Source organism: Sarcophilus harrisii, chromosome 4 (genome assembly GCF_902635505.1).
Source record: "Sarcophilus harrisii chromosome 4, mSarHar1.11, whole genome shotgun sequence".
In the NCBI taxonomy this organism is placed as follows: Eukaryota; Metazoa; Chordata; class Mammalia; order Dasyuromorphia; family Dasyuridae; genus Sarcophilus; species Sarcophilus harrisii.
The window spans coordinates 438,834,470-438,857,803 of record NC_045429.1 but is presented as its reverse complement, the minus strand read 5'-3'; the positions used below and the strand labels follow the sequence as shown (position 1 = coordinate 438,857,803).

At 48.0% G+C, this 23,334-nt stretch overlaps 1 protein-coding gene across 1 annotated transcript; it reads right to left on the bottom strand.

Annotated features, from left to right (window-relative positions):
* Positions 1–1,038: 1,038 nt before the first annotated feature.
* On the bottom strand, positions 1,039–22,940 carry SERPINF1 (serpin family F member 1). The gene is made up of 8 exons (XM_003770118.4): positions 22,795–22,940; positions 14,508–14,593; positions 12,374–12,578; positions 10,183–10,338; positions 8,680–8,883; positions 2,284–2,426; positions 1,858–2,068; positions 1,039–1,367 (listed from the first exon to the last, which is right to left on the bottom strand). Exons 2-8 carry the CDS (start codon positions 14,586–14,588, stop codon positions 1,108–1,110), a joined length of 1,260 nt encoding a protein of 419 aa, XP_003770166.2. The 5' UTR covers positions 14,589–14,593; positions 22,795–22,940; the 3' UTR covers positions 1,039–1,107.
* Between the last annotated feature and the right edge of the window lie 394 nt (positions 22,941–23,334).

Genomic DNA, 23,334 nt, shown 5'->3' with positions numbered 1-23,334 from the left:
ATCACCTCTCCCAGCCTCAGTTGCCCCATCTGTAAAAAGGGGACCCGCCTCATAGGATCCTGGATGTTCCAGGGAGGGAAGGGGCACAGTAAGCGGGCCAGTAGGTGGCGCCATGGTGCACAGTAAGCGGGCCAGCAGGTGGCGCCATGGTGCACGGTGCATCAGCCCGGCATCAGGAAGGCGGGTGCTCAGTCACTCCCTCTGCAGCCCTGAGTCCTCCCGGCCCGTCGGCCTCAGCTTCTCATTAGTGAAATGAGCTGGAGAAGGAGACGGCAAACGGGCGAGAGCCCCGATGGAGTCAGAGACAGCCGCGGCTGAAGCATCGGCTGCGCCAATGGCGGGTCCCCATCACTTGGCCATCTGTCAAATGGGGACGAGGGCGATCCCTCCCCCCACCTCCTCGCCCCCATCTCCCCCCTCCCTACAGAGTTAGGAGGAAGATCCAAGATCCTCGTGGGGCTGGGCCTGGGAAACCCGCCCCTGGAGCTCGGGCCTTCCGAAGGAGAAAGTGCTCGAGGGCCTGCGGCGCCCTCCGCCTGGGAGCCTGAAGCGAGTCCCCCCCTCCCCCCTCAGTGATCCCTCGGCCTCTAGCTGGGGGGGGCCGGAAGCGAGGGGGGAGGGGCGGCGCCTCGTTTCCCCTTTCCGTCTCTAACGCCTAATTCAGTGCCTTGTGCACCGGAGGCACTTAATAAACGCTCGTGGGAGTAATCAGAGTAACTGGATCCGGGAGCCCACCGCCCAAAGGCGGCTCGTTCTTACGGGCGCCCTCTGTGCCATCGCTCAGCTTAAACTGTCCTCGGGGCAGCCTGTGCCCTCGGTCCTGGGTCTGCCCCAGGACCCCCCTCCCCCCCACGTGGCAGCCCCTTAAGCACTTCCGGTGCCCGGAGGCCGGCTTTAAATGGGGGACAACAGAGCGGGGCGGGGGCGATCCCCGGGCTATGAAGCTGAGGCAACCCGTCAATGCGGGCGGCGACTTCCCGGGGCGGGGAGACGCCCAGGAGCCCGACGCCGGAGGACAGAGGCGCGGCAGGCAGGGCAGAGGCTCATGGGACCACCTTTATTACGGAGCGAGGGGGCGGCCAGCGGGGCCGTCTCCGCCCGGGGCGCTCAGGGGCCCCTGGGGTCCAGCACTTTGCCGAGGAAGAGAAGGGCCCCCGTGTCCGTGTCCCGGAGAACGAAGATGAAAGGCTTGTCCAGGTGGTAGTCCAGGGAGAAGGCCAGGCGGCCGGGCTGCGCGCTGGGCCTGGGCGCCTCCCCCGCCCCGTCCTCGTTCCACTCGAAGGCCGCGCGGTGCTCCACCTGCGTGAGCTTGATGGCTTTGCCCGTGATCTTGCTCAGGTCCGGGGAGTCAAACAGAGACTGGAGCTCTGGAGAGAGGAGAGAGGCCGTGAGAGGGGAGAGAGGCCGGGAGAGAGGAGAGGCCGGGAGATTTTTGTAAAACCTAAAGTGCCCTGGAGATGCTCAGTGTTTGTAGGATCAACTACAGACTCCCCTCAACAATTAAACTCTTTCCCTGGGGGCTCTGGCTACACACACACCTACACAGATACCCTCGTATTCACACGTGCTCACACACACGTGCACATGCGCACAAACACGCATACAGATATGTGCTCATAGAAATACGATCAGAGAAGTGGACAGAGAGACGATAGATGTTCTGCTTTCTAGCCAGACCGCCCTGCTTGCTGTGGAGGACATGGGTTCGTCTTTGTCCCTTCCTGCCCCGTACGGACCTGAGCGAGTCCCCCAGCCCGCGAGGGCCTCGGGCCCTGCTGCGTGGAGGCCCCTCCGCCCCCAGCCCGCGCCGCGCCCCCTTGCCCGTGAGCCCGCGGCAGCCGCTGCTCCCCCACTCACTCAGCTGCTTCACGGTCTCGGTGACTTCGCCATCGTAGGTCAGCTTGATCTTGGGCACGGTCAGCACGGCCTGGATGGTCTTCAGCTCCCGGTCGATGTCGTGGATGAACTCGGAAGTGAGACTCTCCTCGATCAGGGTCAAGTTCTGGGTCACTTTCACGGGCAGGAAGAAAATCATGGACATGCTCCCAGTCAAGGGCAACTGGGCTATCTGAGGAGGCAGAAGAAGGAAGCGTTCCAAGGGTAACCCACCGTCCAGCCGTCTCACCTGGAGCTGGCGAGTGGGGCTCGCCCTTCCTCATCGCCCCCCCCCCATAACCAGGTTGGCGAGTCCCCAGGTCCCCTCGGCATCAGCAGGAGGAGCCGCCTCCTTCAGCGAGGCGCGCTGGATCTGGAGCCCCCGCCCCGTCCCCACTACCATCAGACCTTGCAGTTGAGGTCAGAGTCCAGGCCGTAGCGAAGGATGGCTTTGGGGTCTGACATCATGGGCACCCTGATGGTCCTGTCCTCATCCAGGTGGAAGTCCTGAAGGGAAGTCTTTCTGGAGTCAAACTTTGTCACCCACTGCCCTGGAAGGAGACGGCAAACAGGAGACATCAGCAGAGCGGGGACAGCGGGACGGGAAGCGGATGGACCCGCGGGCTCATCCTAAGCCTTAAGGAAACCGGGAGGATTGGGGGGACCGGCCCATTTGGGGGCCCCATGCGATCAATGAGCCTAGGACAGTACCCAGAATCCCACTATCCCATGTAAACTAGAAATTAAGATCCAAGGCGAGTGTGCAGGACATCGTTCTTTTTTAAGCAGCTTTAGAAAAGGCTAATTTGACGTTTTTACGCTGATGAAAACCAAACCAGAGAGATCATCTAGTCCACTCCCTTCATTTTTGAGATAAGGAAACGGCAACAGAGGAGATGAAGTGACTCACTCCTAGTCACCCAAGCAGGAAACATCAGAACAGGCTGTGCTCCCAAGGGCCTGCTGCCCAGCTTAGTGCTTGTCCCACATTGCCTTCCTCTACAGAAATACAGTTTTGTAGCAATCTGGGAGAATGGAAACTGCCCGGACAGACTTTGGTTTCTCTTTTGTGGGAGGGAGGGACACGAAACTCTTTTATAAAGCTTGTCTGCAGACACCATCATTTCAAATAATGGGGTTTCAGATCTAGAAAGGGTCTTCAAGACCCTCCCATCACCACAGTGGGGTGAGCCAGAAGGATGAAGGGTATAGGTCTGACCTCAGGCCCTCTGTGCTTGCCTGTGAAAGGGGGGGGTGATAACGGTCCCGACCCCATAGGGTGGTTCTGAAGATCAAGTGAGGTCATGTAATTGGGACACTTTGTAAATCTAGAAATCATGCACGAGTATGAGCTGCTTTCGTTTTTAGTTGTTAGTTTGTTTTTAAAGCCAGACCAGTGACTTCATTGCAGGAGGGAGGTTTGGAGAAATCTTCCAGCCCCTGTGGACCAGCTCCTGTTCTGCCTGCAGCTTTAGAACCCCTAGAGCTTAAGTAAGTCACTGCCAGAGATCACACAGGCAAAAGCAGTCCGGGGTTGGAAGTCGGAAGTCATGGGTCAGACCACCAGAAGGGATTAGTGTAATGAAAGGGAGGAAGACAAATGGGGGGGGGAGGGGGCAGGGGGAGGGCAAAACACCTTTTATAAAATTCCTGTAAACACAATCATTTACTATAACAAAATTTGAGATTAGAGATCACTTGTCTCCAATATATCTGACTGGGTAATCCTAACCAGTTATTTATTTTTATTATAATAATATTATTATAAATTGTTTATTATAAATATGTGGTATTGTGCATATCAAACATATGCAGTTTTCAACATTGACCCTTGCAAAACCTTGTGTTCTAATTTTTTTTCTTTCCCTTCTCCCTACCCCTTCTAGACAACAACTAATCCAATATATGTTATACATGTGCAATTCTTCTATACGTATTTCCACACATATCGGCTGCACGAGAAAAATCAGATCAAAGGAAAGAAAATGAGAAAGAAACAAAAAGCAAGCAAACGACCACAAAAAGAGTGAGAATGCTATGTCGTGATCCACACTCAGTTCCCATGGTCCTCTCTCTGGGTGCAGATGGCTCTTTATCAGAGACCACTAGAACTGGCCCTGGCCATGTCATTTAACCTCTCAAGGGGGCTGCTCTCCAAGACTAGAAATGGCACAGAAGCCACGGATCTGCGTTGGGGAGGGGTTTCTTATGTGAGTTAGTAATCCAGCACTTTACATATGTTGTCTTCACTATCCCCAATAATGGAGAAAATGAAAAGTGGCTCATCCAGAGCCTATCACTCAGCTAGGGTCTGCAGTCAGATTTGAATTCGGGTTTTCCTGAGCAGTCCCAGGCCCTGCACCTCCAGCTGCCTGCATGAATAAAATCACAGGTCGGAACAAGCCAAAACTCCTCCGGTTTAGGGCCTTCCCTCTCAGATTGCCCCAAGTGTGGCCTGTGTGTGCCCCATTTGCCCACAGCCGAGGGCCAGTGTCTCTCTGTCCCACGGGAGTGTCTCGGGGACAGGGGCTGTCTTTTGCTTCCTTGAAACCCCTCTCCTTAGCACACTGCCTGGAACCCCATTTTTTGTGGTTATTCATTTCTTCAGGAGCCCATTGGGGGTTTTCTTGGCAGAGATTCCACCTGGAGCAGCTTGCCATCTTCTCCTCTAACTCACTTTACAAATAAGGAAACCGAGGCAAGCAGGGTGGAGGGACTTGCCCAGGGTCACCCCAAAAGTATCTGAGGCTGGATTTGAACTTCTGACTCCGGGCCTGGCACTCCACCCACTGTGCCACCTCATTGCCCAGGGAACACATGCTTCTTTTGGCTTAAACGGGCTGTTCTTGCTCTTGCTGTTACAGAGAAAGGGAGCAAAGGACAGAGAGGGGAAGCCAGTCAGTCCGTATTTGTCAAGCACCTACTGTGCGCCAGGCACTACATCAAATGCTGGGGATACCAAGAAGGGCAACAGACAATTTCTGCCCCGAGGCCGAGGGTTGGATGGGGGAGACATCGGACGAACAACTCAGGACAAGCATGATACACACGGAATTAGCGGGAGGAACTAATGGAGGAAAGGCATTAGGATTGAGAGCGGGGACTCAGAGAAAGAAGCAGGAGGGAAGGTCTGCCCTCAGTCTAATAACCAGCCAGGGAACGCTGGGTAGGGAACCTCAGCCCCAGTTCCACGCAGCTTTGAAATGCTAATCCCCCCCCCCTCCCCCCCGCTTCTCCCACTCCGGCTCCCCACGGTGCCTCTGGAACGAATATTCCTGCCTGGAAGTCGGTGCCTGAAGCAAGGGCGCCCTCCAGCTGCTTTCCCAGGCTCCCTGTGCCCATCCTTGCCAGCCCCGCGGCATCCTGGGCCGGCGCGGGCTGCCCCTGGCTCCTTGACCCTGGCCCTCAGAAAAAGCTGCAAGCCGGGTCTTCAGCTCCCGGGCCAGCTTCTGCCCAGGGCTCAGAGGGAGGCGCCCCTGTGCCCGCCAGCACGGGCACGAGAGGCCAGAAGGCGGTCTGCCCCTGGGCAGCCTTAAAGCTTATAGTAACAGGTTTCACCTGTATTGGATTACTTATCGTCTGGGGGAGGGAAGGGAGGGAGGAAAAAACTGGAACCCAAGGGTTGTGCAAGGGTGAATGCTGAAAATTACCTGTGTGTGCCTTGTGAAAACAAAAGGCTTTAATAAAAAAATAAATACTCAAAAAAAGCTTTAGATAAAAAGACTTTAGCATAAACAGCCAGATTATATGATGATCAATTCTGCTGGACGTGGTTCTTCTTAACAAGGAGATATTCAGTTCCAATGGACTTGGGATGGAGAGAGCCTTTTATACCCAGAGAGGATTATGGGGACTGAGTGTGGCTCACCGCATAGCATTAGCGTTTTTACTTTTTTTTGTTGTTGTTCGCTTGCTTTTTGTTTCCTTTCTCATTTTTTTTTTCTTTTTTTGATCTGATTTTTCTTGTGCAGCAGGATAATTGTGGAAATATGGATAAAAGAATTGCTGGGCTACTTGTCATTTAGGGGAAGGGGATACAGAGGAAGGGAGAGGGAAAAAACTGAAACACAGGGTTTTGCAAGGGTGAGTGTTGAAAACTATATGTTTTGAAAATTAAAAAAACAAAACAAAACCCAGCATAGTTGATAAAGAGCTGGACTAACAAGAGGGGAGGAAATGCACAAAGGAGTACATGTGGAAGAGTTAGGAAGTTCAAATCTTAGCTGGACCATATTGGGTGAGTCACCTAACCACTTGGGGCTTTGGACAATTCTATCAGACTGTAAAATGCAGAAGGGCAGGGAGGTGGTGCAGTAGAATGGGCACAGCCCTGGAATTAGCAGGAACTGAGTTCAAATTCAGCCTCAGGCACTTACTAGTTGTGTGGTCCTGGACAAGTCACTTAATCCCTGATTCCTCCAAAATAAAAATAGACAGACACCAGATAGGTAGGTAGGTAGATAGATAAATATAAATTGCCAAGAACTGTGTTGGTAGTGGGAAACTTCACCAGGACCTGAAATCACAGGCCAGTTAAAAAACAAACAACAGACAAAACAAAAAACTTTTCTGGTACCAGAAGAGAAAAGGGATTTTCTCTAAAGCAAGCTGCTCTGTTTTCTTCTTCATATCACCCGTGGGCTTTACATTTTTACATAGTAGGCCCTTAATGCTTTTTTTCCCCCATCCATTTCCCCTTTCTGAGCCCCCTTCACAAATTCACATAACATTCTATCTCCCCCTTCCATGCCTATGCCCAGGCTGTGCCCCATGCCTGACAAGTCTTCTTAGCTCACTTCCATCTCTCAGAATCCTCAGATTCTTTCAAATTTCTGGTCATATCACCTCCTCAAGAGATATTTCCTATGCAGAGGAGAATTGCACATGTTAAATATATATTGGATTACTTGCCATCTAGAAGAGAAGGTGGGGGAAAGGGAGGGAGGAAAAAAATGGGAACACAAGGTTTTGCAGGGGCAAATATTGAAAACTATCTATGCTTTTGTTTTGAAAATAAAAAGCTTGAGAGAGAGAGAGAGAGAGAGAGAGAGAGAGAGAGAGAGAGAGAGAGAGAGAGATTACCTAACTCCTCCAGTTGCCAGTGCCTCCCATTTCTCACTCTGCTTTGGATATATTTGACATACTTATAACTATATATTTCTCCCAATAGAATCTAAGTTCCTTGAGGGAAGGAACTGTTTCATTTTGTTGTTGTTCCTGATACTTTAGCATCTACTACAGGGCCTGAACCATAACAGACACTTGATAAATGCTTTGGGAGTGAATAAAGAGTTTCTTCCTTGTTCACACAGGCAAGTTCTCTCTCTCCCACAAGTTAAGCTTCTTGGACTTGGCTCAGCTCTACCTTCTGTGTCCTACTGGGATAAGTCATGCAGATATTACTCCCATTTTGTAGATGAGGAAATGAGGTGCCTTTCCCAAGGTCTTACAGCTATCAAGTAGCAGAGTTAGGCCATGTACCAAGGAGAGGCAGTGGATGGGTTTGAATTCTAACTTTGCTGATGACTCTCCAACTCTAATGTGGAATCAGGAGTCTAGGCAGTAGTACGCTGGTAAATGTTTAACAACCAGCTTTTTAGGGGGAGAGGGGATGTACTCACAACACACTTTTCATTTTAATCTGCATCATTTACCTTTTTTTCCTATCACTTTCTTAAGTCTAAACAATCAACAAAACAATAAACCAAGTCCTGGTTGTATTGTTTGCTGATTTGTGAAATGTAAGTGATCCCACTTAAATTTTAACAATCAGCTCTTGGGCCTCTTCCACCTGGCTCCAACACACCCCTGATTCTAAGCCTGCTTTTTTGCTGTTGTACTCCTTTACTGCAAAAAGGTTATGTATAAATTAGCTATTACTTTCCTGAATGACTGTAGCAAAAACCCTTCCCAAGGGAAAGCTTTTGGTCTCTAGGGAGAACAAATAGAATTGTTTACTTTGCTACATAGTCATTTGTATTTTTCCCTTTTTTTTTAAACCTTCATAAACTTTCCAATAGATATTATGCCCCAGAGATTCCATTTTGAATTTTTTGTTGTGAGTCATTTTTTTTGTCGCATCTGTCTCCCCCGTGACCCCATTTGGGATCTTTCTTGGCAAAGGTACTGGAATAATTTGTGTTTTCCTTCTCTAGTTCATTTTACTTGTTGAAGAAATTGAAGCAAACAGGGTTAAATGACTTTCCCCAAATCATACAACTAGTAAATGTCTGAGCCCATTTTTGAACCCAGGTTCTCCTGATTTCAGGCCTGGTACTGTACCCACTGAATACTCCCATGAATTTCCTAAATTTCATTGACTTTATTAACTTATGTTAAGATCTCCATTTTATTCATTTTTAAATTTTTTTTTTGGGGGGGGGTGGATGAGGCAATTGGAATTAAGTGACTTGCCCAATGTCACACAACAAGTATGTATTAGGTGACTGGAATCAAATTTGAACTCGGGTCCTTCTGATTCCAAGGCTGGTACTCTATCTACTGTGCCATCTATCTTCCCCTTTAGCCATTTTTTAACCTTCAAAGAATCCCAGGCTGTTAACTCTTGTCCAGCTTGGGAAGAAGCATCTCTTTGACCCTCCTCTGCATGTTGGACTCTCTCCCTTACAACCTTACATAATAACACTTCCCCCTGATTAAGTCCATTCTTCTACACTGGGCAAGACCCTGGGCTGCTCTGCCCTCAGTTTCCTCAACTGTAAATAAAATGAAGGCCCATCAATGGGGTCCCCTAAGCCCCAGACCCACCCCTTGCTGACTGCAAGCATTTCTGAGTTCTCTCACCTTTGAAGTGAGCCGCGGAGAAGAGCAGGACACTGATATCTTTGGGCAATTCTCTGGAAGACCTGGAGATTTTCCCTTTCGTCTGAGCTTGAAGCCAGTTGTTCATCTCCTGGAGATCGATCCGGGGGTTGCCTGTCAGGATCCTGGGCCTAATCCCATAAGACTTTTCCAGAGGTGGGACAAACCCAGATTTTATTCGCAGCTCTGGGGAGCAAGGAGATAGTCAGTGTAGGAAAAAAAAATCTAGTTCTTTGCCTTTGCAACATGAAACAGGCCCAGGCTGTAGGTTATCATGGACTGATCATCCTTGGCCCTTTTTATCAGCACGCAAAGCATACCTATGGTGCCTGGTACATAGTAAGCACTTAATAAGTGTTTACTGAAAATTATAAAGACGGAGCTTGACTTGAAAGAAAAATATGAGAAGACCCCTCCACCTCACCACTTTGCTGAACTAGAACATCCATACAAATAATAGATTACAATATTTTCAGACTTTTTTGAAGCATGAACCAGTTATGCTGATTTTTCCTCTTCTTTTTTCTTTTTTTAAATTTTTTACTTAGTACATTTTGAATTTGAATTTGAATGAAAATCATTTGGACTCAGTTGAATTTGAATTAAGTTCATTTTGAACTTAAATCCAAAACAGACCAAAAAAAGAATATTTCCAAGTATGATAACAGAAAGAGAAGACTCCATATAAAATCACAAAATTCCATTCCAGACTGTTTACTTTAAAAAAACAAAAAACACGTTATTTTCAAAGTTATCCTGCTTTTCTGTGCTTCCTTCTAAGTTTATTTTTGTTCTGGGCTATGCACTTTTTTTCTTACTCCCTCCCCACCCTGCCCTAGAGAAGGCTACAATTAAATATTCTCCTTTTTTCTCTTAAAAGAGTATTATTTATTATATAGAATATATTGTATTCTATATATTCTGTAGAATTATATCAAAGCAAAGGAGAAAACCATAGTAATATATTTTAAAAATACAACAATAAAAACTAATTAAGATAGATAAATGCTTGTCATCAATTGATTTCTTTTTATTTATTTTTTTCCCCAAGGCAATTGGGGTTAAGTGACTTGCCCAGGGTCACACAGCTAGGATATATTAAGTGTCTGAGGTCAGATTTGAACTCAGATCCTCCTGACTGCAGGGCTGGTGCTCTATCCACTACACCACCTACCTGCCCCTGAATTGATTTCTAAGAATTTTTTTAAATGGATTTCCTTCAGAGAGACCCATTCCACTTCTTGCTATTCTGCCCCCCTCCCAGTTCCCAGCTTTGCCTGGTACCATCCTCAGCCTAACATGCTGAGCCATCCTGGTTGTGATCCTGGCTGCCCATGTGGCCTCGGTAGCAGCAGAAGCCACGCTCGTAGCCCCTCTTTAATGACCAGTAAGAACAGAGCGCCAGGCCCGACACGGGAGGACACGCGCTATACCAATATAGGGCCAATGAGTACCCTCCTGCTGCCTCTGAGACCAAAGACTTACTTTTTTCTAAGACGATCCGAGAGGCGCTCTTTAGGTTCTTCTGAGAAGCGGTGACGGAGGCCAGGAGCTCCTTGTAGGTGCCGTGAATGTCTGGGTTGGTAATCAGGTCGTAATAGAGGGCCCGGTGAATGGTGGACTCGGTTCTCTGGCCAGCACCTGCCAAATGAGGACCACAGATCATGGAAGCAGAACCTCAGATCAGGAAGGGATGTCTTCCGGCACATCATCCCTCAAAGCCCCTCCCTGCACAGAGGAGAAACCTGCAGTCCAGGGAACTTCAGTGACTGCCAGTTTAACCTGAGTTGTAAGCAACCTTGCTAAGATTTGGACCCAGGGCAACTGACTCCAAACCCATTCTTTCTATTTTATTGAATGATATGAAATTCACTCGGTGAACTGAGAGGAAGAGAAGGGTTTGGGCTGTTGGGTTCTTGTTCATTTGTTGGGGTTTTCTTCAAAGATACTGGAATGGTTTGTTATTTCCTTCTCTGGATGATTTTACAGATTAGTAAACTGAGGCAAACAGGATTAAGTGACTTATCCAGAGGCATATAGCTAGTAAGGGTCTGAAGCCAGATTTGAACTCAGGAAGATGAGTCTCTCTGACTCCAGACCTGCACACTCTATTTGTGCCACTTGGCTAGGATAGTACTCATCTATTCTCTTTTATTATTGCCCTTTTTGCCCAAGAAATTTTATATAAAATTTAGATATATAAAACAGGTATACGAATCACTTATTGATAATAGAATAATAAATCATAATTTTGTGACCCCAACATTCAGTTAAGTGACCCCTATATGAACCACAGTTTAAGGGATCATGAACTACAGTTTAAGAAGCTTTGGTCTAAAGGACCAAAATGGATCTGTATCATACTAGTTGAATATAAGGAAGACTTAAAACAATTTTTTTTCAGGGCAGCTAGGTGCAGTGGATAGAGCACAAACTGAGTTCAAATCTGACCTCAGACATTTAACACTTCCTAGTTATGTGACCCAAGAAAGAAAGAAAGAAAAGAAAGAAAAGAAGAGAGAAAGAAAGAAAAAGAAAGAAAGAGAGAGAGAGAGAAAGAAAGAAAGAAAGAAAGAAAGAAAGAAAGAAAGAAAGAAAGAAAGAAAGAAAGAAAGAAGAAAGAAAGGGGAAGGAAGGAAGGAAGGAAGGAAGGAAGGGTGAAGGAAGGAAGGAAGGAAGGGAAGGGAAGGAAAAGGGAAGGAAGGGGGAAAAGAAAAGAAAGAAAGAAAGAAAGAAAGAAAGAAAGAAAGAAAGAAAGAAAAAAGAAAAAGGAAAAGGGAAGGAAGGAAAAGGAAAAGGAAGGAAGGAAGGAGAAGGAAGGAAGGAAAAAAGAAAGAAAGAAAAGGAAAAGGGAAAGGGAGGGAAAGGGAAAGGAAGGAAGGAAGGAAAAGGAAGGAAAAGGAAGGGAAGGAAGGGGAAGAAGGGGAAGGAAGAAGGAAAAAGAAAGAAAGAAAGAAAGAAAGAAAGAAAGAAAGAAAGAAAGAAAGAAAGAAAGAAAGAAAGAAAAGAAAGAAGGAAGGAAAAGAAAGAAGAAAGGAAGGAAGGAAGGAAGGAGAGAGAGAGAAAGAGAGAGAAAGAAAGAAAGAAAAAAGAGAGAAAGAAAGAAAGAAAAGAAAAGAAAGAAGGAAGGAAGGAAGGAAAAGGAAGGAAGGAAGGAAGGAAGAAAGGAAGGAAGGAACGAAGAGAGAGAGAAAGAAAGAGAGAGAGAGAGAGAAAGAAAAGCATAGGTGACTTAAGAAAGCTGTGGGGTACCCATCACTAGAGACTTTCAATAAGAAAATAAATAGCCATTGACCCTGGATGTGAGGACACAAGTAAAGGGAAGGAAGAGAAGAGGGACAGGTTACCTGGGCAAACAGTGTCCCAAGATGTCCCTCGTCAGCAGATGGAAGCTGATACTAGCCTTTACTTAGTGAGATCCTTGTGTTAGCACAGCCCTCCCACATGGACACACACAATCCAGCTCTTGGGCCAGACGCCTTCCTTTTCCCTACCGTGAGAAAGTGACCCTTCAGCTACTGTCTGACCAAGTTCTAATCACCCGGGTGAGAACTAGCAGAGAGCTAGAACCCAAATGGAGGGGAGCTCAGAGAACATCTAGATAAAAGGAACAAAACAAGTTCCTGAAGTCCGGGTGAGGAACGCTGTGCTCTGTCCGGGTTCCCCGAAATCTCACCCAGGGAGAGCGCGGACAGGGCCGTGGCCACGCTCAGTGGAGACAGAAGCACGTTGGTCGTGGGGCTCTCGCTGGACTTCTGGCGGTAGAGGTCGTAGCCGAAGTTGGAGACCGCCGCCGCCAACTTATTCACGGGGACTTTGAAGAAGGGGTCCTCCTCCTCTACCACCGTGGCCCCCGTGGCGTCAGGCCCTGGCAGGGGTTCCTGGGAAAAGCACGAGAACTCTGGTTTAAATGAGGAAGGGCCCAGAGATCCCCAAGCCCCGGGAAGCCATTTCTCCTCGGCTTGGGGAGGCAGGTGAGACAAAGGCGCTCTGGGCAGGGGGGTGTCTGTCGTTGGCCGGAGGGTTTCGCCTTTAATTGTCGTCATTCTGGCCCGAGGTTAAAAAAAATTCCTCCAGTGCCCATGACCTCGTGGAGGGATGGATGGATGGATGGATGGAGAGCCACCCAGAAGCAGGCGGGTGAGCCACTAATCCACCAACCAGAATGCATCCCGTGCCAGCTGTGTGCCAGGCGCATGGGAGGCCCTGAGGAGGTGGCACCGACCCTGCCCTTTATGAAACCTAGTAGTCAAGGGACACTTAAGGAACCAGCCAGGCAGACACTCCAGCTAGAGCTTGCTCAGGCAAGGCCCAGAGTGCCGGGATCCAGGGAGAGACTGGAGGGGCTACATAAGCATACATGGTGGGCAGAAAATAAATAGCAGGTGATTGGCTACAAAGCGGTTAGGGAGCCAGAGTGCAGCAGCTGGGGGGGGGGGGAGGGAAGTAAGCTTCAGAGCCAGCCTGAGAGTCAAGAGGTGAGATAGAGAGGAGATCCACAAAATATCCACGTTTGGGAAGGGAGAGTGGAGTCCTGTGTGCGAATGAGAGGTGAAAAAGGAAGCAAAGGCAAGAGAGAGGAGGGGGGAAAGGAGGGAAGGGAAGGAAAAGAGACAAACAGTGCGAGAGAGGACGAGAAAAATATGGGACAGGAAGACAGAGAAAGAGAGAGAGAGAGAGAGAGAGAAGAAAAAAGGGAAGGAGGGAGAAAGGGAGGGAGAAGAAAAGAAGAAAGAATGAAGAGAAAAAGAAAGAAAGAAAAGAATGGAGGGAGGGAGGGAGAGGGAGAGAGAGACAGAGATAGAGAGAGAGAAGAGAATTCATTTAAATGATTATATTCCATGACATAGAACCTTAGAACAATATGGAAAATAATTGGTACTTTAAAAAAAAAAAAAAAAAAGGGTGAGTGCTTCAGGAGAAAGTGCAGTTTCTAAAGAATTGTGTAATTTTATGGATGTGGGTCAGGGTGCTTCCTGCAAGGTCACACGGAATAAAGGATACTTAGCTGTTTACCCGGGAGTTAGCAAAAGTTTACCTTGTAGGAACCAGGGGAGGAAGGGATTGCTGGGAGCTGAGGCGGAGGCGGGTGCTTAGGATTCAGATCCCAGGAGAAAGTCCCTGCCCTCCAGGAGCCGGGGCCTCCAGACACCAGGTAGTCCGCATCCCCATTTTACAAAGGAAAAAACTGAGGCCAAGTGGGGAGAGGCTGGCCCCGGGTCAGGATTCCGCTCCAAGCCCCTTTCCAAATCCAGCCATCCTTCCACCCAAAGCTCCCGGCTAATGGAGGTGCGGGGCAGAAGGGGGGAAGGAGGGAGGGGGAGGTTGTTTGTGCTTATTTGTTACAAGGAACTTTCTATGGGAAAGGAGGAATGCATCAGGAAGTGAGAGTGACGTTCAGAAGAGAAAAGTGCAGCTAAAGCCTCGCAAAGGAACAGCAGCTTCTCCTGCTGTAGCCCAGGGTTAGTTCAGGTCACATAATGGGCAGGACGGCCCTGGCGCGCTCAGGAGCTTTCCCTTCCAATGTCCTTTCGTAGAAAAACAAAGACAGAGGAGGAAGGAAGGAGGAGAGACTTTACAGTGTATGAAATACGGGGGGAGGGGGGTGGAAGCCCCAGCGTTATTATTCCCATTTTGCAGATGGAGAAATGCAAGGAGTTGCCCACAATCACCCAGTAAGATCCAGGACTCTTTCAGGGCCTCCCAGTGTCCCAGGGACTTTTCCAGGGTCTGGGACTTCTGAGATTCGTTCACCCTCCTCCTGGAGGTCGCCTGCCTCCAAACCCACACATACCCCGTTCTTCACTCACCTCAGTCCCTGCTGTGTTCTGGGAGCTGCTATAGCTCACGAAGGCTACGGCCCACAGGAACGTCACAAGGGTCTTCATCATGGAGCCTGTGGGGGAAAGGAAAGATGGAGAAGCTCCAGTTGGTTCTTGGGCTGCCCCAGGCAGAGTGTGGAAACTGAGGCAGAGTCAGCCCCAGGCTGCCCCTACAACTTGGGAATGACTGGCTAAGTCAGTGGCTCAAGAAACATTTGTTAAGTTCTTACTGTATACATTCTTATTATTTTTCAGAGGCGAGGTGCATAGAGCAACAATCTTGGAGTCAGGGAGTTCAAATCTACCCTCAGACAAGTCACCTAGCCCTACTGGCCTCAGTTTCTCCTTCTGTAACATGAGCTGGGAAAGGAAATGGCAAATCACTCCAATGTCTTTGCCAAGAAATGTGGTCACAAAATCGTCTGAACAACGATCGCACACCACGATGTGCCGGCTCCCAGAGTATTCTGTTACTTTCGTCCTCTATTTGGCTCCTACAGGTTCACAGACGCGACAGAGTCATCTCCGAGACTTTCTGCTTGGTAATCAAGAAACCGGTTTTGAGAGGGAATTGATAAGAATGAGAATTTAGATTATCCAGTACAACCCTGCACTTTTTATACCGAAGGAAAATGAGACTCAAAGATGGGCAATTATTTACCTAAGGTCACACATCAGAAGTAGCACAGTCAAGGTTCAGACCCAGGTAAAATTGGAAACTAACAGAGAGCTTAAAGAGTGTCTAGGATCAGGGGTCCTCACACTACGGCCTGTGGACCAGATGCAGCAGCTGAGGACGTTTATCCCCCTCCCCCAGGGCTATGAAGTTTCTTTATTTAAAGGCCCACAAAACAAAGTGTTTGTTTTTACTCTAGTCCGGCCCTCCAACAGTCTGAGGGACAGTGAACTGGCCCCCTAGTTAAAAAGTTTGAGGACCCCTAGTAGGTCATAGTTCTCAGAGGACTCCTTCATACACTTAAATATTATTGAGGACCCCCAGTGAGCTTTCCGTGAGCTATATCTACCAATATTTACCAATCTCTTAAAACTTCTTTTCCTAAAAAAAAAAAAAAAGAACTTCTTTTCCTCCCGTGCCCCTCCCAATCCCACCACCAAACCAAAGGGTCTTTGAGACGCCCCTCAGCCACCCCACATTTGAGGACCCCTGGATGAGTACATTTTCATTCTATAAGTGAGAAAGTAGAGACTTCCCCAAGATCACACTGCTAATATCAGAAGCAGACTTGAATCCAGGACCTCTAACCCTAGAGATATATTCTTCCATGAAATGCTTTTATTCTAAACCTGTGTTTGCTACCAGGATTTATAAAAGCTCCTCTCCACTCCCGCTGCCCCCTTGGAACCTTCCTCAGGCTATTTAGCACCATCCAGCTCCAGGAAGTAACCATGAGACCTCAAGGGTCAAAGACACCAGGGGAAGGTTTAATAGGGTGGATTGCTGTAAATCTGATAGTATCAAATACCTCCAAAGAGATCAAAGAAAGAGGGAAAGGAGCCATTCACATGCACAAAACTAGTTAGTGTTGTAGCAAAGAACTGAAAGTGAAAAGAAGTAGGATGCCCCTAGACTGAGGACCAGCCCAACCAACTATGGTAGAGGGATGTCATGGAAAAATTATTGGGCCATAAGAAATAACAAAAGGAATGGATTCAGAGAAACCCGGGAAGACTTCCATAAACTGATTTAGAATGAAATGAGCAGAACCAGGAAAACAACTTATACAATTACTATGCCTTTTTTTAATCTGAAAAGATTTAAGAACTTGAGTTCTTAAAATATGTAATTACATTATATAAGTCAAAGGCAAGTCTACTAATTTCCCTGGGCTTCAATGTCTTTATTTGTTAAAATAAGGGAATTGGGGGGGGAAAAAATTTTAATGAGAGAAAAAAATGAGGGAATTGAACTAGACCTGTTAGATCCTTTCTAGTTGTAGGTCAATGCAATAATTAGCAATAATTAGACCAAGAATAAAACATGATACTAACCCCTTGACAGAGAAATCAGGGATTCCAGGGGTAAACTGAGATATACATTTTGGAACATAGTCAATGTATGGATCTGTTTTGCTGAATTGTGCTTATTTTTCTTTTTATAAGAGGTTTAAAAAAATTGGGGGTGAGCAGACGAACATAGAAAAGAAAAATGATCCATAGGGAGACCAAAAAAAAAAAGATAGAAAAGAAATAAAATAGGGGCATTGTGGCATTTTTAAAAACTCATAGAGTACTTTTTTAATTCCTGGACAAGAACAGGAGATACAGAAGACAGACTAGCAGGAAAGCATTAAAACTACTACTTGAAATTATTTTCTTTTCCAAACATAACCAATACGTGCTTTTGCATATAATTTTCTTTTGCCGTTCTGTGTATATGGAAATGTTTGTCTTTGATGATGTTTCTTAAGTACCCGTCAACAACCAAAGAAAAAATTAATTACCTCTTTCAATTCAGTAAGCATTTATTAAGGATCAGGGGTTTTGAGGGAATAGAGGGAGAAACTAATATGTGATTTCATTGTTATAAGGTATTCCTAGGAATAATAGTCCCTTTAACCTCAGCACCAACTTGATCACTTATAGTCTTAGAGAGATGCCTGAGTCTCTGTGAGAGAAATGATTGTTCCAACATGGCAGTATTTATCACAGGCAGATTCTGGGCTCACTCCTTTCTGACACAGAGACCATCCACTATGTCATGATGCCGACAAGAAAAAGACATAATGAAAACATTTCCAATACACAGGGGATTTATATTCTTGTGTGTGTATGAATAATATGTATTCAAATAGGTAAATATAAAATAGACAAAGCAATTAGAGACTCATCTCAGAAGATGTCACTTGAGCAAAGTCTTGAATAGAGAAAAAAAGAAAAGTAAAAAGATAATACGATACAAAACAATGACAAAGATCTCATGAAGAAAAATGCTGTCTACATCCCAAACTGATAAACTCTGAGTTCAGATAAAGCATACCTTTTTTACTTCCTTTATTTTTCTTGATTTTTTTTTTTTGGCAATTTGGCTAATAAGGAAATATGTTTTGCCTGACTTCACATGTATAATTGATATCATATTGCTTGCCTTCTCAATGAGTGGGGGAAGGACTAAAGGGAGGGACAGAGTTGAGAACGCAACATTTCTTAAAAAATGAATGTTAAAGTATAATTACTTTCTTAAAAATACCTTGGATCTGATTAATGTGAATAATTAATCCCCTGAAATGGCCTCGTGTATTCAAATTTGCACTATTAGAAGTTAAAATTGTTTAAAACATGGTAATTGGTTCCAGCCTAATGAAAATATGCAGTGTGAATTCAAATACTGTGACTATTTCGGGAGATTTATTATTCACATTATTTAGAGCCTAGGTGTATAACTTTGGCAGTTATGTAGAGAATAGATTGGAGAGCAGAGAGATTGGTGGTAAAAACAAGAGTAACAAAGGCCTAAATTAGGGCAGTGGTCTCATGCCTGGAGAAAGGGGGATGGATTTGAGAAGCAGAATAGACAAGACATGACAACTGGTTGGATGTAGGCAGTGAAGGGAGAGGAAAGACTGGACAATGGCTATGAGTTTATAACTTGGGTGACTGGAAGGATCGTGGTGTCCCCTGAAAAAAAATAAAGTTAGGAAGAAGGGTAAGGTTTGGGGGAAAGATATGTTCTATTTTGAATATGATGAATTTTAGATCATTGGAATATTTCAAATCTTAAATTCAAACTCTTTCATTTGTATATGAGGGAACTAAATTGCAGAGAGGATGAGGGACTTGCCCAGAGTTGAACAGATGGTAAGTGCTTAGAGTGAAGGCTTCTGGGCCTCATAATGGACAGACTGTTGGACCTGAAGTCCAGAACACTCAAGTTCAAATCTGCCCTCAGAGACTTACTCGCTTATCCCTGAGATGCTGGGCAAGTCACCTAATGTATGAGTCCCTCAGTTTTTTCAACTGTAAAATGGGGATCATAATAGCACCTACTCCCAGAAATGTTGTGAGGCTCAAACGAGGTAATATTTGTAAAGCACTTAGCACAGAGCTTGGCACATAGTAGGTATTAATAAATCATTGTTTCTTTCCCTGACATCCAGCGCTCTATCCATTTTTACCATACTGCTTCATCTCCCAATGAGGACATCTAATAGGCATTTGGTAATACAGGACTGGAACTCAGGAGAGAGATTTCGAAATTTCTTTCCATTAAGATTGGGTCATTCTCCCCAAGAAGCCACGGCTTTTCTACCACATGCTGGGCACTGGAGCTCTAGGTTTCCCCACAGGCTCTTGCCCTCTGTAAGAGGGGGGCAGAGAGTTTTCTTGCACAGCATGGTAATTGTGGAAATATGTCTAGAAGAATTGCACATGTTTAACATATATCAGATTACTTGCCGTCTAGGGGAGGAGGTGGGGGAAGAGAGGGAAAAAATTTGGACCACCAGGTTTTGCAAGGGTGAATGTTGAAAATTATCCATGCCTATGTTTTGAAAATAAAAAGCTTTAATTAAAAAAATAAAGAGCGGGGCAGAGGAAGAGGAGCAGGAGGATGACCAAGTGAGAGTCCATGGAGAGCAACTTTTTTCTGTGTGAGATAAAAAATGCTAACATTCCCCTGGCTTCCAGCTGCCCACTCCACCCATGGAAGAACCCCACCCAGAGCCGATGGGACTTTCTAGCTGGCCTCAATTGAGAATTCAGGCCAGCAGAGGCTGAGGTCCAGAGATGCACCCAAGCGATTAATTTGGTATTGGGAAAGGCAGCCTCAGAGGATCCAAACCTGCCCCATCACTAAGAGAAGAGCTTTTTGCCTTCAGCTCCATCCCTGGAACAAGGCTTGGAACCTGGTGCCTGAGATGGGAAGAGAGCTGAATAGTTCAGGGACTAAATCATTCCCCCATGTTGAAAAACAGTCCCGGAGCGTCCAAGGGCGGAACTCTCTCTGGCTGGACGCGGCTGAGACATTTATCCATCTGTCAGTGAAAGCGAGGACTGGAAGGAACTGAAGGGGTCAGCTAGACCAAAAGCTTCCTTTTACAGAGGAGGAAACTGAGGGCTCCAAAAGTAAATGCCTAAGGTCACATAAGAAGTAAATGGGGGAAACTGAGATTCAGACCCAGGAACTTTGATGCCAACAGAACAGGGGCTCACTGATAACAGCCCTTCACTCAGGGTCTCCAAAGGCTGGAGGGTCCAGCTGTCAGACCGAGGGGGTGGAAGGAATTCCTGTTCAGGTGAGGGCTGAAATACTTGCCCGCTGAGAACCCTTCTAACGGACATCTTTTGGCCCTGTGACTGGGTAAAGTTTTTGAGGGGCCCTCAAGCCTCACTGGGAACTTCACTGGGCTGAGGACCTTCGGTGCACAGCCAGGCTTGTCCTCAGGCAACAAACGCACTGGCCGCCATTTTGAAATCTGTCCAGCCTGGGTGAACTGCCCGTGTGATTTTGGGCAGGTCATCCCACTTTTCTCAGTCTCAGTTTCCTCATATGTAAAATGAAGCGGTTGGAAAATAGATCATTTCCACACAATGAGAGAAAAGCCAAAAAAAATTAGTTAGTTGGTTCTAATTTCTATTTGGACGGGGGTGATATGTGACTATAGGGGAGATTCTATGCAAACAACACCCCCCCTCTGCCAAGGACCGTGAAATAGAGGTGCTGGGGTGTCTATGGCAGAGGGGGCGGGATGCTCTTCTCAGAGCCATTACTTAGGCTGCCCTCATTGGGACACATCTCCTCATGGTCAGACAAAGGTCACACAGTTTGGCAAGAGCCAGGGCTTGTTATCTCCTGCACACATGTGGGGGAAAAAATGGCGCCATCCCATCCAAAGGCTAATGGCCGGGACGTCACCCGGGCTAGTGGGAGCGCTGGGGGATGGGCTTGGGGGAAGCCGACCTCGGGCCGTCCAGCTCACTGGTGAAACCGGGCCGCTGTGGCCCAGCCCAGCCAAGTCAAGGTCAGGGGCCCACCCTGAAGCCACATCCTCCAAACCCAGACGAGGCAGCTGGTATTTAACGAACCTCCCTGCAAGCTGGGAAGACAAGTAGGAGCCGGCACATGTGTTTCTAATTAAGTCCTGTTGTACAGAAAACACTCCTTCTCCTCCCCCCAGACCCACAAGCCTCTGAGCACCATATGGAGGCTGAAACAGAGGAAGGGCCTGCCCCTGCCTGGGCAAGGGAAAGATTCTTCCTCTGCGAGGGGCCCTGGGAGAGGTCAGCCCCTGTTGGACGAACCCCATCCAAAGCAGAATCAAAGACTAATGATGGCAAGCATCGGGAAACTTGACCGGGAGAGCCGGGTAGAAGAGGCTTCCAGGTCAACTTTTAAAAGGGGAAAGCAGCCAGGGTGTGAGGGTGAGGGGTAGGGAGGGGCCCGTCTGAGCTGCAGCCACCAAAGGGAGCACATACACCTCAGACTCATCACAGAAGCCTCGAGTTGGGTGTGGAAGGATTTCCAAAGTCCTCAGAGGAGTGGACTGCCCTTTCCTTTTCTGGTATTTTATAGATGTGGAAACTGAGGCAATGTTAGGTGACTTGCCCAGCTAGCAAGCTCTGAGGCCAGATTTGAACCCCTGACTGAAGCCTAGGCGATAAGTGGCCGAAGCCAGATTTGAATCTAGCTGAGCTCTTTTCTCTGTACCTAACATAGCTTTTCATTTTAACCATTTACTTCTAATAAGAGAGGCAGTCTAGGCTCTCTAGACAGAGAAGCAGGAAAGTAGAAGCAGCAAGAAGAGCTGGATTCAGGTCCTGCTTCTGACATGTGCCGACTGTGTCCCAGAAAACTCTAAGTGTATAGAAGACAGCATTCTCCATTTGTAGAGGAAGGATCCTCATTAGCAATCCCTATATTTATGATGTTCTAGGTCTAATCCAAAAGAAACTGCTAATTAGGTGCTCGGGAGTACAGCGCAATCAGCCCCACTCTGTTACTGTTTCTGAGGTCAAAGCCCCAGTTGTCCCACCCTAGTTAAGGCTCTGGCCAGACATTAAATTCTTTGAGAACTTAGGCTGCTCCTGGCTCAGCAATCTCAAGGTCACCTACTTAAGGCTCAAGGTATCAGAACGTGTCAAGCCACAGTGGGTCGGGAAGAGGCAGCCTGGGGAAGGGCCTCTCCCGCCCTCCGAGGGGGTCCCCAGGGCAGCTTCTCTCATCTCCCCCAGGGGCCGGCCTCCATCTGTGGGTGGAAGCAGACTGTCCTCACCCCAGGGGAGCCGCACTCCCACCTTGCTGCCCTCGGGGAGCCTCGGCTTTTGGCAGGGGAGCCATCCTCCCTTCCGTCCTTGGCTGGAGAGCTAAGCACTATGGGGGAGAGCCAGGCACTATGGGGGAGAGCCAGGCACTATGGGGGAGAGCCAGGCACTATGGGGGAGAGCCAGGCGGTGGGGTTTCTGGGAAGCCAGGAGGTTTTCTTTGGCACCGAGTCTAATCTTCACTGCGGCTTCCCCCTGGGAGCAGAGGGGTGCGGCGGGCTCGGGGGCCCTTGGCTCACAGCATCCCACATCAGATAAGCCGGGTTCAGCCAAGAGGCCGCACTCCTTTGGAGGGGCCGCCGGCCCCCGGGAGGTTGTGCTCCAGCACATCTGGAAAGCGTTTGGCTGGCACACCGAGGCAGGAAGGGGAGACTGAGGATGGGCAGGGCCCAGCTGCGCCCCCCCCCACCCTCCCCTCTCCGTGGAGTTCAGCCGGACAGCTGCTTGCAGTTCTGGGAAGTTGCCTTTGAAATCAGCACCAGCTGATTTGGAAAAGGAAGAAGAGAAGCAGGCGGGGGAGGGGGCCCAGGAGGGGCTTTGGGCCCAGCTGCTCCACGTGGGAGCCCTTCCCCAGCCCAGCTCCCAAAGGAGAGGGGAACCCCGAGAAGATCAAACGAGAGCATCTGCAGAAAGCACCCGGGGGGCCGTTAGCCCCCCATTATCTCCATCCCCCGGCCTCCACCTACCTCCTCCCCCCCTGAGTCTCCTATCATCCTGGGAAATGTCCCAGGCCTCTTTTTATGGCTAGATGGGAAAGTGCAAAACCCGGGGCCTTCTGCTGCCCCCACGTACCCGCTGCGCGCCCCCGACCCCCCTGGCCGCAAAGCATCCCTTCCATCCTTGCCCGAGCCCCGGCCTCTCCCCCCCCCCTTCTGCGGGGGTCCCCTTCCTGCAGCCCGGTCCCCAGCCCTTTCCCCATCGCCCTCCCCTCCCTCCCTGCCTGTGCAGGCCCCTCAGCCGGAGCCGGGGCCGCCCAAGGCAGGTGGGGGCTCCTCACCTGGGGATCCTGCCCGCCGCGCTCTCCACTTTGCTCGGACCGAGCCTGCACTCAGTGAGGGATCCCTTCGAACAAGCACATTAGCCGCCTTCTTCTTTTTTTTTTTTTCCTCAGCCTCCCAGTCCAACAGCCAGCCGGCTTCAGATTACAGCTGTGCCTTTCTTAAAGCAACCCCCTCTCATTTTGAATGTACTATTGCAACATAGCCCCGGGCGAACTTCAACCAGACTCCCCCTCCCCCCGTCCCAGCACCCCTCACACACAGTCTCCTTCCAGACCAGTCACTTATTAATAGGAAAACTAACACTTTTTTTTTTTTTTTTTTTGGTGTGTTTTTCTAAAACAAATGGGGTTAAATGATTTGCCCAGAGTCACTCAGCTACTGTTGTCAAATGTCTGGGGCTGAATTTGAACTTGGAACTGGTGCTCTATCCAGTTAGTTACCTGAAAGCAACACTCTTTCTTCCCTGACTCCAGTGGCTTCAGGGCCAGGAACTTCTCAAGCCAAGGCATCCCAGGTGAGAAACAAAAGCAGAGAGA

Excerpts from the sequence above, each read along its gene's own strand:
- SERPINF1 (XM_003770118.4), bottom strand. The coding sequence starts at position 14,588 with ATGATGAAGACCCTTGTGACGTTCCTGTGGGCCGTAGCCTTCGTGAGC. Across the intron at positions 10,339-12,373 it reads CCTGTCCGCGCTCTCCCTGG|GTGCTGGCCAGAGAACCGAG; the intron begins GTGAGATTTCGG and ends CTCATTTGGCAG. Across the intron at positions 2,069-2,283 it reads ACTCTGACCTCAACTGCAAG|ATAGCCCAGTTGCCCTTGAC; the intron begins GTCTGATGGTAG and ends CTGCCTCCTCAG.